The 14501-nt window shown below is 43.9% G+C and overlaps 1 protein-coding gene across 4 annotated transcripts in view; it reads right to left on the reverse strand.

Moving 5' to 3' along the window:
- Positions 1 to 13039, reverse strand: part of STRADA (STE20 related adaptor alpha) — a 59123-nt gene extending 46084 nt beyond the window's left edge. Inside the window, exons 1-3 of one of the 4 annotated variants that reach the window (XM_033918617.1) lie at positions 12748 to 13039; positions 9789 to 9891; positions 4340 to 4461 (exon numbers count right to left, since the gene is read on the reverse strand). In XM_033918617.1, the coding sequence (XP_033774508.1) occupies positions 4340 to 4461; positions 9789 to 9891; positions 12748 to 12849 (327 nt within the window). In that variant the 5' untranslated portion in view covers positions 12850 to 13039. The other 3 variants (XM_033918618.1, XM_033918619.1, XM_033918620.1) reach the window with 3 other exon arrangements.
- Positions 13040 to 14501: the final 1462 nt, after the last annotated feature.

Genomic DNA, 14501 nt, shown 5'->3' on the forward strand with positions numbered 1-14501 from the left:
TGTTTTTATTGATTTTCTTCACATAAAGGTCCGTAGCCATTTTTATTGCTCCTTTCAGCTTAGACCACTGTCTTTCCACTTCTCTTATGTCCTCCCATCCTAACAGCTCTTTCTTCAGTTACTTTCCCATTGCATTAAAGTCCGTACGTTTGAAATCTAGGACTTTAAGTATCGTGCGGCCGCTCTCCACTTTAGCTGATATATCAAACCAAACCGTTTGATGATCGCTACTACCCAGGTGAGCACCCACTCGAACATTAGAGATACTCTCTCCATTTGTGAGGACCAGATCCAATATCGCTTTTTCCCTTGTGGGTTCCGTCACCATTTGTCTGAGCAGAGCCTCTTGAAAGGCATCCACAATCTCCCTACTTCTTTCCGATTCCGCAGACAGAACATTCCAATCCGCATCCGGCAGGTTGAAATCTCCCAACAGCAGAACCTCCTCTTTCCTTCCAAACTTTTGGATATCCACAATCAGATCCTTATCAATTTGCTGCGATTGAGTCGGAGGTCTATAGACTACACCCACGTAAATAGAAGTTCCATCTTTTCTTTTCAGAGCAATCCATATCGCTTCTTCCTCTCCCCAGGTCCCTTGCATTTCGGTCACTTGGATATTGATCTTTACATAGAGAGCTACTCCTCCACCTTTATGACCATCTCTGTCCTTCCTAAAAAGATTATATCCCGGTATGTTTGCATCCCATCCATGTGATTCACTGAACCATGTCTCTGTGATAGCAACAATATCTAGATCTGCCTCTAACATCAGGGCTTGCAGATCATGAATTTTGTTGCTTAGACTGCAAGCATTTGTGGTCATCGCTTTCCAGCTATTTTTCAGCGATAATCTCCTTTTTCGTATGGATTTTTGTGTCGTTTCACTTTCCGTTGCAATACTAAGAAATGAGTTGCTGATATTGCTTATGTTGCAGCCTTTACTACTATCACTTCTTTTCTTTTGCCGGGGGTTTTCTCTATAATTGTCCTTCGTACATACACCACCCCCACCTTCTAGTTTAAATGCCTAGAAAAATATTGTCTAAATTTCTCTGCAAGGTTTCTTTTTCCTGCTGTAGTAATATGTAGCCCATCAGTGCAATATAGCTTCTTGTCCTTCCATGTATTTCCCCATCCTCCTATGTACCTGAAGCCTTCTTGATGACACCAGGCTCTGAGCCATCTATTAAAGTCCTCTGTGTTTTTCACTCTTTGCTCTCCCTTTCTATAGGCAGGCAGTATTTCAGAAAAAGCTAAAGTCTTTACAAAAGGTTTCACGCCCTCACCAAGCTCCCGAAAAGCTTTCTGTGCTGCAAGTGTGGAGTTGTTGGCCAGGTCATTTGTTCCCAGATGGATAACAACATCAGTGTTAAAATCCTTAGTTTCTTCCTTAATTATAGTCAGTATTTGCCTGGAACTCCTGGTAGCTGAGGATCCTGGAAGACATTTCACTAATTTGGTCTCCTCGCCCTGTGTTCCAAGGTTAATGTCTCTGATGATGGAATCCCCCAACAGTAATAGTTTTCTGTTTTTGGCTTTTTTATTTGTACTTAGGGTGCGCTTGTTCTCTTGAGTTACCTTCATTGGTTCCAGTCCCACCTCCCTGTTTTCTTGAGTATCGCAGTGCACTAGTGGAGTGAAGGAATTCTGTAGAGATAATATTAGTGAAGGTGGATGTTTCTGTGTTACATGTCGCAGTCTTCCTGAGCCTACTGTGACCCATTTATTCCTGGGCTGTTTTATTCTTTGAGGTAGAGGTGGTAAGTTGGTATGATTTTGTGGAGTGATGGAAGCTGCTTTAATTGTATTCAATTCCTGTTTAAGTTTGCAGAGCTCCTCCTTAATACTGGCAAGTTGAAGACAGATGGGGCAAGCCTTAAGCCTCCAAATAGTATGTCTTGGAATTAAAGCACCACAGTGATTGCATAGAATAAAGGTCATCTTGATTGGTTGTGAAGTGACTTGATTTGAGTAGTCCTGATTATATGGGTCTCTATATATGAATAGTGGTCCCTGGGGTTGGTGGGACTATAAGTCTTACCCTTATTCATATGAAGGGAAAGGGAAAGAGGAAATAAGATTTAACAGAGGAAAGAGAAGGGTTTATTTTTTTGTGTTTTTTTATATTTTTTTTAGTAAGAAACAGGGAGGAGAAGAGAAATTAAGCAGATATAATGCTAAAAACCAGTGAAAAGAGCAGAATATGAAATGCTGAGTAACTTAGCTTTTAAAGTTCACAGGGCAGCCTTGTTCACAGCACTGTCCCAAAGATAATGCAATTAACCTTAGAAGTAAAACAGAGCCCCTCCCTTCTCCACCTAATCAGCAGAAAACAATGGCTGAATAATAGTAAGACAGAAATATAGGCTCTATACCACCTAAAATACAGTATTTTAAACAAAAATGTAGGTTCTATCAGTGCTACCCTAAAACACAAGATTTATAACAGGATTTTCCCTACTTTAGTCACCCTGAGCCACAGGCACCAGGATTTAATTAGAGTTAACAAAGTCTTACCCTTTTTCCTATGAAGAGGAAGAGGAAATAAGATTTAACAGAGGAAAGAGAAGGGTTTATTTTTTGTGCTTTTTTTTTTTTTTTTTTTAGTAAGAAACAGGGATGAGAAGAGAAATTAAGCAGATATAATGCTGAAAACCAGTGAAAAGAGCAGAATATGAAATGCTGAGTAACTTAGCTTTTAGAAGTTCACAGGTCAGCCTTGTTCACAGCAATGTCCCAAAGACATTGGTGATCTGCAGGTTGCTTTGAAGAGGAGACCGGGTAGCCGTGATGGAGGGAGGGAAGAACGGTGGGCCCAATCTTGAAGATGAGACCGGGAAGAAGAGGGAAAACAGTGTAGCACAACTGTCAAAACATTATGCTAATACGTGTTGTATATGAATATTGATTATTGCAATATTTATTATTTTCATTTGAATTTTGCTTAATGGCTTTAGCTGTCTATATATACTTTAAAAATAATTTTTGCAGTGTGAGGTTATTGCAAAGAACTGCTGTTGCATTTAATCTCTCTGGGGTGGGTAAGAAATAATGGGTCTAAAACAGAGGAGAGGGAGAGAGATGGTGGACAATGGGATGGAGGGAGGGAAGGAATGGAAAAGGAGAGAAGTTGGACACAAGGGATTGTGGATGAAAGGGTAGTTGAGAAAAGGAGAGATGGTGGATCTGGGGATGGTGGGGTCCACTGCTGCAGCTGCGGGGATGGAGACAAAAAAAGGAAAGATGCCAGACCTCCTGGGGAGGGAAGGGAAGAACAGAGATGGAAGATGGATGGTTAGCATGGAGAAAGAAGAAAATAACAAATGGGCAGGAGACTCTGGCAAGCGAGTTATCAGAAGACAACCAGATCCTGGGACCAACATGATTTGAATAATGACCAGACAACAAAAGGTAGAAAAAATAATTTTATTTTCTGTTTTGGGTTTACAATATGTCAGATTACATGACAGAGCCAGGGCTGACCAAAAACCTAAAAAAACAGGATTTTAGAGGGAGACCAAGGCCCTAGCTTTAAAACCAGTTAAAAAACAGCTTTTGAAGACCTCCCCTGATTTTTCCCACAGGCTGTCGTAGCCTTACTCACAGACCATGTGCTGGGGAGATGGTGCTGCTGCTGCCTGCTTCAGCTCCTGTCAAGTGTAGGTGTTATAGGAGAGACCCTCTGCTTTCAGTCACTCAGCCACTTTGCCGGGAACTTCGGGCTGCTAGTCAGACCTCTAAGACCGACCTTTATAAAAAAAAAAAAAAAAGGGGTGGTGGACGAAATGCAGCCGGCACCATGAGCGTCTTGAAGGAACACTTAGAGATTAAACAGCCTGCGCTCCAGCCCCTGACCAAGTCAAAGGGGCCAGCAAACACTAGGGGAATAGACCCTGAGCTCCACGAATCTTTAGCAGGCTGGCTGAAACAGGATACACAGGTCTGCAAGCTGAAGATTTAAAATCTGCTCCTCTCCATGCAGGCAAGAGTAGACTCTTAACAAAAGGGATCTCTGACTTTACAAAAAGGCCGCAATGAGAGTGAAAAAGTGCAAAACTAATGCAAATAAAAAAAAAGAAATAAACCGAGACGATCAGAAGACACCTTCATGCTCGCCTGCACAAAGAGAAACTGAAGGAAGCAGTAGAGAACAGGGAAAAGGAGGAGGTGTTCAAAAGCTGTGATTGACATCTTTCAGCAGAATGCTCACGAGAATGGATCGAGTTCCCTATAGTTCAGTACGCCATCCCTAATGCACTGGAAATGAGGGTTCTGAAACAGGAGGCTGAACAGCATTAGCAAATTGCTAGCATTTAATAAAAAAACAAGGTATTACCTGCAGCAACGTCACCATCTCATTGGTGCATGCCTCTAAGTTAATTCTCCTGATTGTGACAAACTGGCCTGATGGCTTATACTTGGCCAGATTTACAGTCATTAACTCCTCAAAGCCAGTACCTAAGGAGCAAAAAAGAAACCTGTCAGCAGCTAGACAACAAGAACATGTCATTGTAAAGCCTACCCAGGCCAGCCCTGCTTTAGGGAAAAGTTTCACAAGCTCAGCTATTTGAGGTAGGTGGAGACAGAGGCTGCTTATTCCTATTCCTATATTTATTTAAAATTTTATTATTATGTATGTATTTGATAAGTGGGATATCAATTTTTAAATAAACTTGAACTAATTAATATTCAGGTAAAGCTGCATACTGAGGTAAGTTTGCACTTAGAGGTCTATACCACTTTACCAAATTTTTATAATTAATGTGGCCAAAATTAACCTGCAGTGGCTGGAAAATCTCTCTGGTTAACTACTAACAAATCATTTAGAAAGCTATATAGTCAAGAATTAAATAAATATTTATTAATTAATAATTCAATTAATTATACACAATTATAATCTCTACACAATTATAATCTCTAAAATACTTAACATAATACTCACTCACTCCATAATAGAACCCACACACAATTTCAATCACCCCAATAAAAATATCAAATGTAAAATTTCCTCTTTGTTCACCCTTATCAAAAATAGCAAGTCACTGTAGTTTGTATTTAAATCATCAATGTATCAGCAGCAAAAATAATCCATATTCCTTTTCTCATTCTTGTCTCCACTTACAGAAATTCTGTTATGTCCATTGCAGTTAAGCTCGACACGATTTCATGTTTCGCCAAAAGGCTTCTTCAGGAGCTTAATCTAGGAGTAGTTCCATTGCATCTGATAAATCATTATATAAAACACTCAACTCGCAGCTTACTCGGATGAGACATGGTTAACTACTGAGGCACTCTCAGAAAGTGGGGAATACAACTTTATTAAATACGAGTTAAGAGTGTGGCTACTTTGGAGATAATGTGGAATGTAAGAATTTTAGCATGTGATGATGAACTGGAGGGCCTGAAGAAGCAAGTCAAGCCACTGGAGGGCAGAGTTCTAGAACTAGAAGCACTTCGAGCAGTTGAGGCGAAGATCAGAGAGGCTGGAAACTTCATGAAAGAGAGGAACATCGAAGAAGAAGTCAGGGAGGCGGAGAACATCATGGAAGAGAGGAACATCGAAGAAGAAGAAGTCAGGGAGTTAGAGAAGTTCATCGAGGAGGCAGAACAGAGAGGCCGTGGAACAACAGCAGAACTGCCAAGATACATCCACAGAGAGTGAGGACCACCTGGAGGACAATCACAGGAAAGGACTAGATGACACAGCAGCAGGACCTGGAAACAGCAAGGGAGGGCCGAACCCACAGGAAGATGAGTCCAGTGCAGGCCAATGCCTGGAGGAGGAAAGATAGAAGTGCATTGAGGACATGGACCTGCGGCTAGAGAGATGGACGTACACCAAGGACAAGGACCTATGGCTAGAGAGACAAGAGAAGATAGGGAAGACAGCAATCATCATGGGAGACTCCATCATCTGACAAGTCGGCAACCACATAGCAGGAGCAAAACAGGATCGACTAGTAACCTGCCTACCAGGGGCCAAGGTGGAGGATATAGTGAGCCGCATCGACAGGATCATCGAGTTTTGCAAAACCCAGCTTAAACAAGCACTGTTTGAACATGGCAATAAATCTAGTGCCATGTTGGCTAGATTCTTGTGAGCTTGGTGAGTTGCGACCATGGTTACTGCAATTAGAGATGCCCAGGGTTCCCTTAAAATTAAAGATGAGGATATTCACAATGTTTTCTTAACATATTTCAAAACTTTATATGGTTCTCTAGAGCAGGTTACTGGTGTTGATGTGGAGGGTTTTTTTTAAATCTCAGTTGTCCCTTCCAGTGCTTGCACCCCAGGCCAAGGAACAGCTGCAGGAACCGGTTTCTTTGGGGGAAGTGTTGGGAGTGATCACACACTTGAAGACCCACAAATCACCTGGTCTTGATGGTCTCTCTAATGTGTTTTTATTGTCATTTTCGGGAACAGGTGGGCCATTTATTAGTTCGTATTTGTAATGGGGGCCAATTACCCGCTTCTATGCAGGATGCTGGGATCACAGTATTGCCAAAGCCTGGAAAGGATCCTTTAACTTGTGGTGCATATTGGCCCATTTCACTTCTAAATGTAGATGCCAAGATTCTGGCTAAAGTGTTGGCATTGTGCTTGGGAAGGGTGTTGCCTGATTTGGTCCACCAAGATCAATCGGGCTTCATACAAAAGAGACAGGTGGGGGACAACATCCGCAGGACCTTGCATTTGTTATGGGGCTCCCAACAACCTGCAAATAAGATTGCGTTGTTGTCAATTGATGACGAAAAGGCTTTTGACAAGGTCCAATGGGGATTTGTGTGGGCAGTAATGGAAAGGATGGGACTGGGAGGGATTTTGGGGCAATGGATTTGTAGTTTTTATGTTTCCCCGAGGGCATGTATTAAATTAAATGGGTGTTATTCGGCTTTTTTCCCATAGCTAGGGGTACGTGACAGGCTTGCCCCTTGTCTCCCCTCCTGTTTGCTCTTTATATAGAGCCTTTGGCATGCTGGGTTCGGGGTCAATACGATATTAGGGGTATACAGATGGGAGGGACGGAACACAAATTGCCCTTTTCGCGGATGATGTTCTTTTCTATGTGCGGGATCCGGTTATCACCTTCCCAGTTTTGCTGGACGTGTTCCGGGAATTTGGCCTCCTTGCTAATAAATATGGATAAATCTGAGTTTCTCAGGGTGACATTGATGGAGCAGGAGGAACAGACTTTACTTGTTATGTTTCCTTTACGGAAGGCTGCTGGGCACATTCGGTATTTGGGTATCCAATTGCCACACGATTTAACTTGTTTATATGAACTAAATTTTGCAGGGATGCTTAAGTGGGTACGGGCTGATTTACAAAAATGGCATGGGTTATGGCTTTCATGGTGGGGACGCATAGCTGTAATTAAAATGAATATTTTGCCGCGTCAGTTGTTTTTGTTTCAAATTTTGCCATTAAAGATCCCACCTGGGCTTCTCCAATTCCTTCATAGAGCATTCCATGCCTTTATATGGCAGGGTAAACATCCTAGGTTAGCTCAACGGGTGCTCTGGTCGGCGAAGGAGGACGGGGAGGCGTGCAGTTCCCAACTTGCATTGGTATTATTTGGCTGTGCAGGTTCATTTTTTGCTAGACTAGTCAGTGGCGCCGGATACATTGGGAGTTCAGTTGGAGTAGAGTCTTCTTCCGCAGTGCCCCTTGAAGTTCTGGCTTTGGGCATCCTTTTCTGAGACCGAGCGATTATGTGGTGTGCATAACCCTTTTTTACGCTATCTTATTCAATTGTGGAGTAGGGTTCGGAAACGAGAAGGGTCAAGAGGAGTCATCTCTACAGGGGGAACCACAATTTTCAGCAGGGAAAGATCGGGGTACATTTTTACAATGGGCTACGGGGGTTTACATACTTTTCGGGACATTTTTCTAGGAGGTAGGTTCCCTAGCTATGATGAGTTTGTTGGGAGGGATGAGGGCCTTAAAGGGGATTTTTTTTTGCTTATATGCAACTTCGGCATTTTATACTTTCTGTGGGCTTCTGAACATCTTGAGAATCTGTGTGTCCTTCTGGGGAGGGTGCCCAGGCCGATCTCGGTTTTGTACCGCTATTTTCTGGGTCAGGGGGTTATATATAGTATCCTTATAGATTTAAATGGGAGGCAGATCTTGACCTTACTTTCCAACAGAAGGAGTGGACTCAAATTTGCCTGGAAGTTCAGAAATCATCTCAGTGTGTTTTGGTACAGGAGAATGCTTACAAAGTGCTAACGCGTTGGTATCTTACCCCTGAGCAATTGCATAGTATGTATCCACACACTAGTGATGTTTGTTGGAGATGTGGAAGGGACAAGAGCTCTTATTTACATGTTTGGTGGGGCTGCCCTGTTATACAATTGTTTTGGCTTCATGTCACTAATACCCTGACTGCCTGGATCCAAGACCCTGTTCAATTTTTACCTCAGAGTTGTCTTTTGAGCCTCTATAATGTACGAGATAAACCTTGGAAGACCAAATTGGTTCGTATGGGCCTAGTGGCTGCTAAATGTCTCATTGCTCAGCAGTGGAAGAGTACTGTAGTCCCAACAGGGGAGGCTTGGTCTCTTCGACTCTGTAAGCTGGCGCAAATGGAGCACCTTGCTGCTCAACACTATGGATATTATAAAAAACAAAAGTGGTCCTGGAAAAGGATTTTTGCTCTTATCTGATCTGTTCTGGGATGTAACATCATGCAGGGAGGGGGTGGGGGTTCTGGAGTTGGGGGAGGTATGATGAAGGACACACAGCGTCCACCTCTTTCTTGGTGGACATAGGCTGCTGGGGGGGAGGGGGAATGAGCACGTTTTGGGTTGCCCATGAGAGTGGAGGGGTTGTTTGCAGGCCTCTAATTATTTGTTTAGTCTGGAATACTCTGTATTAGTTAGGCCTGATCTGGGATGGGGAACTTCATTTCCTGTATGTGGTGTTCCGCTTGTATTCTGTTCTGCATTGTTCTATGTTTATTAAAATTTAGTTAAAATTTTTTTAAAAAAGAAAAGAATGCCCACTCCTTACCCCCAGACATACCCCCTCCAACAACAGCTTAAAAAACTTTTTTCATTCAGGCCAATTTGGAACCTACTATAAGACACCCAAGAATGTCCTGCGGTAAGCCATTTTAAGCTTATGGAAGCATGTGCTAGTTCTTAAGGCAGCTTCATAAAAGGGCCCCTTAAATAAAATCTGAGAAAGAACTCTGGAGAGTGCTCTATTACTGTGTAACTTGAGTGCCTCCTTTCCTTTGTAACTATTCATTCTAACAGGAAGACAGATTTTTAAATCAACCCTGATTTTCAACATCTCAGCTCTCTACTGCTACGAGTAGAATCACAAACTCTTCAGAGATTGCATTTTTGGACATTTAAAAGCTTCTTTCCTCCCTGGCTGTAGTCCTTTCATTTCACATTTGGGTTCATCCGTTTCCTGAGTTTCCCTCTCATACCCACCCAACCTGCTATAGTTCCCTCCTCTGGCCAATGGAAGAGCACCTACTAACCAGGGCTGTGGAGTTGGAGTCAGATATAAGTTTGGGTACCTGGAGTCGGACTTGTGGGTACCAGAAACTGAGGAGTCGGAGTCAAATGATTCATCTACCGACTCCACAGCCCTGTTACTAACATAGTATTGATAGTCACCCCAATCAAATGCTGAATAGTTTTGTCTACCTAATTACCAAAAGACTACTTTGCAACAGGAGAAACTTGAGAGCAACTGATCTGGCAGAGCATGGAAAGACTTCACATACTGAAGGAAGGACGGCTTAGTTCTTTCCCAGAAATATTACCTATAACAGTAAGCAATTCATAACCGCTTCTGTCCGGTATCAAGTTGCTCATGGCTTCCAGTCTGGAGGATGAGGTTAATGGTTCCAAGCTTTCTTCATTGGGCTGGGGATGTAAAAAGATGAACAAATGAAAAAATACTATGTATAGCCAGATCAGCAGTTCCCACGTACTCTGAAGAGCTACTACCAAGCTGAAATGCAATACAAGCTGAAAGCAAGCACTAGCTATCTGCAGTGATATAATTTAATAAAACCTATGCTCTTAGGAAGATAAGTTCCAGTTCAAGAACTATACAGCCATCCCCAAATATATGATTGTAAATTCCTCCGCTATACCAGCATAAACCACAAATAGATCAATAAACATCATTTAAGATTACCTACAAATAAATGGACCATTTAAGCATTTTGGGGGGGGCAACCCTCCTGCTCCCAACTTAAGGTATGGGGAGGGGGAGGGAGTGTCGGTGTTTGGAGGGAGTGGACATCCCTCCTGCCATTTGTTTTTGTAGGTTGGGGGGAAGGAGAGGGGCCGATGGCAGGAGGGAGTCGGCATCTCTCCTGCCATATTTTTAAACGCGGGTGTTCGGTAGGGTGGAGGGAAAAGGAGAGGGTCCGATGGCAGGAGGGAGTTAACATCCCTCCTGCCATAAGATCGGCAGGCAGGCAACAGAAGCCCTGACAGCAGTGACAGGAGGCTGCTTCTTCTCTCACTACTGTCAGGACTCTGCCCTGACTCAATCGCTCAGGGAAGTTTGTATGCAAATAATTTGCACCTCTGTGCCAATCATTTGCATGCAATAAAGATAGTGAATCAATCGCTGTTTTAAAATCAGCCAGAGAATCAGTTAACAGCTAAAATCATCCGGAGTACCTGAAGATTGGAGGGTGGCCAATGTTACGCTGATTTTTAAAAAGGGCTCCAGGGGAGATCCAGGAAATTACAGACCGGTAAGCCAGACTTCAGTGACGGGCAAAATGGCAGAAACAATTATAAAAAATAAAATTGTGGAACACGCAGGCAAACATGATTTAATAAGACGGAGTCAACATGGGTTCAGCCAAGGGATATCTTGCCTTACCAATTTGCTTGACTTCTTTGAAGGTGTGAATAAACATGTGGATAAAGGTGAGCCAGTTGATGTAATGTATCTAGATTTTCAGAAAGTTTTTGATAAAGTTCCTCATGAGAGTCACCTGAGAAAATTAAAGACTCATGGGATAGGTGGCAAAGTTCAGTTGTGAATTAGAAATTGGTTATCGGATAGAAAACAGAGGGTAGGGTTAAATAGTCATTTTTCGCAATGGAGAAGAGTAAACAGTGGAGTGCCGCAGGGGTCTGTACTGGGCTATTCAACTTATTTATAAATCATCTAGAAATTGGAACGCGACTGAAGTGATTAAATTTGCAGAGGACACTAAACTGTTCAAAGTTGTTAAAAACGCATGCGGATTGTGAAACATTGCAGGCAAACCTTAGGAAATTGGAAGACTTGGCGTCCAAATGACAGATGAAATTTAATGAGGACAAATGTAAAGTGATGCACATTGGGAAGAATAACCCGAATCACAGTTACTGGATGCTAGAGTTAGCACCCAAGAAAATGATCTGGGTGTCATCTTAGACAATACGATGAAACCTTCTGCCCAGTGGTCCCTCTCCACAAAAGGAAGTAAGGAAGAAGTAGGGAATTACAGGCCAGTAAGTCTGACTTCAGTGGTAAGCAAATTAATGGAAATGTTTTTAAAACAGAGAATGGTCAAGTTTGTGGAATCCTGTGGATTACAGGACTGGAGGCAACATGGATTCATTCGCTAGAGGTAGGTCTTGTCAGATAAATCTGATCAATTTATTTGACTAGGTGACCAGAGAATTGGATAGAGGGAGTGTACTAGATGTGGTGTATTTAGATTTTAGCAAAGCCTTTGACAATGTTCCACACAGGCATCTAATAAATAAACTGAGTGCCCTCGGGATGGGCCCCAAGGAATGAAGAGTTGATATTTTGAAATACTATAGCCTGACAACCCTATTCCAACCTCTGTCCTCTGTGTTAGGCTTTTATAAGTTTCTTTATCCCTGACCAAGGTCCAGAGTGGGATAACAGATTAAGAAGTCAATAAAAAGTCATGATAGTAAACATTTTAACAGATATTAACAGGCCAATTATGGGTTCAGTTGTTTTTGGAACTGAAGGTAAAAAATGTGTATTTTCTGTAGTTCTGTAGTAAAGAAATCCATGTTTATCAACAGATAAGTAAAAGAGTTCTCAGGAAACCTTGTATCTCAAACTGAGGAGCCCTGTAGGGTTCACATGTTTGCCTCTTCTTTCTAGCATCCTTCGGCTTCTTCTCCCCTGGCCTCCCGGTCTCACCTTTAAAGCTAATGACAGCAGACTGCAGAGGATGGCCCATAGGTCAAATGATTGTATTGTTTTGAGTAATGAGTAAAGGGGCTGGGCCTAAGGATCAGCCTCGTCCCACTGCGGGGTGCCCTGGCTCGAGAAAGCCTCACAGAGAGAGAGCAAACGGGAACCACCGGGGTCCTCCTTCCCCTTCTACCAACCTCTCAGCACAGACGCCGTCGTTCATGTCAGTGGCAAAGGCGTCCTCGGGGACCCGCCCCCTCGCCGGAAACAGGAAGTCGCGTCACAGGAGGGCGGAAGGGGAAAGAGAGCGGCATTGTTTTTAGCAATCCGTCCCGTCCCCAATTCCATTCATTTTTCATGTACACACAATAGCTTATTAATTCTGAATGGTAACCATAAATTAAAAAACCCCACTAAGCACACTGTACACATAGAAAATGTTAATTCAAAGAGGTCAAGGCAGATGACTTTAAAATATGCAAAGTCACCTCAGTAACTATAGCAAAATAGACAAATATAGACAGCAGATATAAATTCTCAAAACTGACACAGTTTGATCCCTAATTTGAAAATAAAATCATTTTTCCTACCTTGGTTGTCTGAGTCTCTGCTTGCCTTTCCTTCTGACTCTGCATCCAATATTTATTTATTTCACAATCTAGCCCCATCCCTAATGTGACCATACGTCCCATTTTGAAAGGGACCGTCCCGTTGTCCCCGAAATGTCCCGTTATCAGAGATAGCGTCCTGAAGCTGTGTGTGGGGACAACAGGACAAGCGATTGCAACGAATGGGGTCTCCTGCTGCTGAAACTATAGGAAAACAACGTCCAGGCGCCAGCCCTCAAGCCTTCTCCCCAACGACATCGGAGAGGAAGTTCTGGGCCAGTCAATCGCTGCCTGGCTGGCCCAGAACTTCCTGTCTGACGTCAGGAGGAAGGCTTGTAGGCCGGCGCCTGGACCTTCCTTTCCTGTAGTTGCGGCGGAGGGCGGGGAAGCAGGAAGAGAGCCCATTGACCGCAATCGCCTGTCTCGTTGCCACCACACACACACATTTCAGCGTCTCGAAGCTGTGCTTGGGGACAACGGGACAGGGGATCTCAGAACAGGACGGTCCAGTTCAAAACGGGAAGTATGGTCACATTAGGATCACCCAATGGTTTTCTCACCATTAGAAGTAACGCTTTTAAACAAAAAAATTGCACCATAAATACAGTAATACACTGGACAGTAACCACAGTAGCGATTCTCCTGTGACAAATGCACCAAAGCCCAAAGGCACTGAATGGGCCTAAGGGATCTAGCCAATCAGAATCATAGGCCACTCCCAGTTATCCCAGAATGCACTGGGAAATGGGCCTAAGATTCCAGATGGCCTTGATGCCTAAGGTCTCTCCTACAGGAGGGGCCTTAAGCGCCTGAGCCCCTCCCCAGTGCATCCCATGTTGCACCAGGAAAGAGCAGGCCTGCCATTCCTTCGAAGGTGGGCCTGCTGACCAATGAAATCAGGTGCGGGGTGGGCGGGTCCTGGTGGGGGTAGGGGGGATCCGAGTGATGCTAGGGGAATCTTGTTGGGGGGGGGGAACTTTCAGGAGGATGGGGAGAGACTGGGCAACCCTCCTGCTGGGATCATTGAAGGGGGGGGGAGCTGGCAAGAGGGATTGGGCATCCCTCCTGCCGGCAATTGTTCGGGGGGAGGGGTCCGGCAGGAGAGATTTAGCATTCCTCCTGCTAACGGGGGGGGGGGGGGGGGGGGGCTTGGAAAGTTTCTGGCAGGAGAGATTGGGTATCTCTCCTGCCACAATCGTTTGGGGGTGCTGGGCAGGAGGGACTGGGCATCCCTTTCTGCCGGTGATGTATGGGGGGAGAGTTCCGGCAGGAGGGACTGTTAAACTTATTGCGGCAGGGAGATCCCTTGCCACAATAAGCTCAATGGCAACCTAACCGGACATCAGTTAGAGAATTGGGTTATTAGGTTGGCGTAGGCGTCTATCTGTGAGGACAGATGCAATTCTGTATGTGATTCTCAAAACAGACATCGGCCCTCTGGGTCCACCCAACTTGAAACTTGAAATTCAATTGCCATCTGGCTCCCAATTTGGGGGGTTGGTCCAGTCTTGCTGCTTTCCCATTAAGAAAAGCAAGACTAGATCAAGTTGAGAAGCATAAACTGAATGAGGCTGATTCCCATTGCAAACGTGACTGTGGCAGCGCTGGAAATAGACTTTGAGCTCGTGAATGCAGAATAGGCTGCCAGGGAGGGAAAATGCACCATGAACTATTAGCCCTGCCTATACTGCAGGTGCATTTGGAGAGCTGGAAGGTTGCCGGGGCGTCCGCCTCCC

This window comes from Geotrypetes seraphini, chromosome 13 (assembly GCF_902459505.1).
Source record: "Geotrypetes seraphini chromosome 13, aGeoSer1.1, whole genome shotgun sequence".
Taxonomy (NCBI): Eukaryota; Metazoa; Chordata; class Amphibia; order Gymnophiona; family Dermophiidae; genus Geotrypetes; species Geotrypetes seraphini.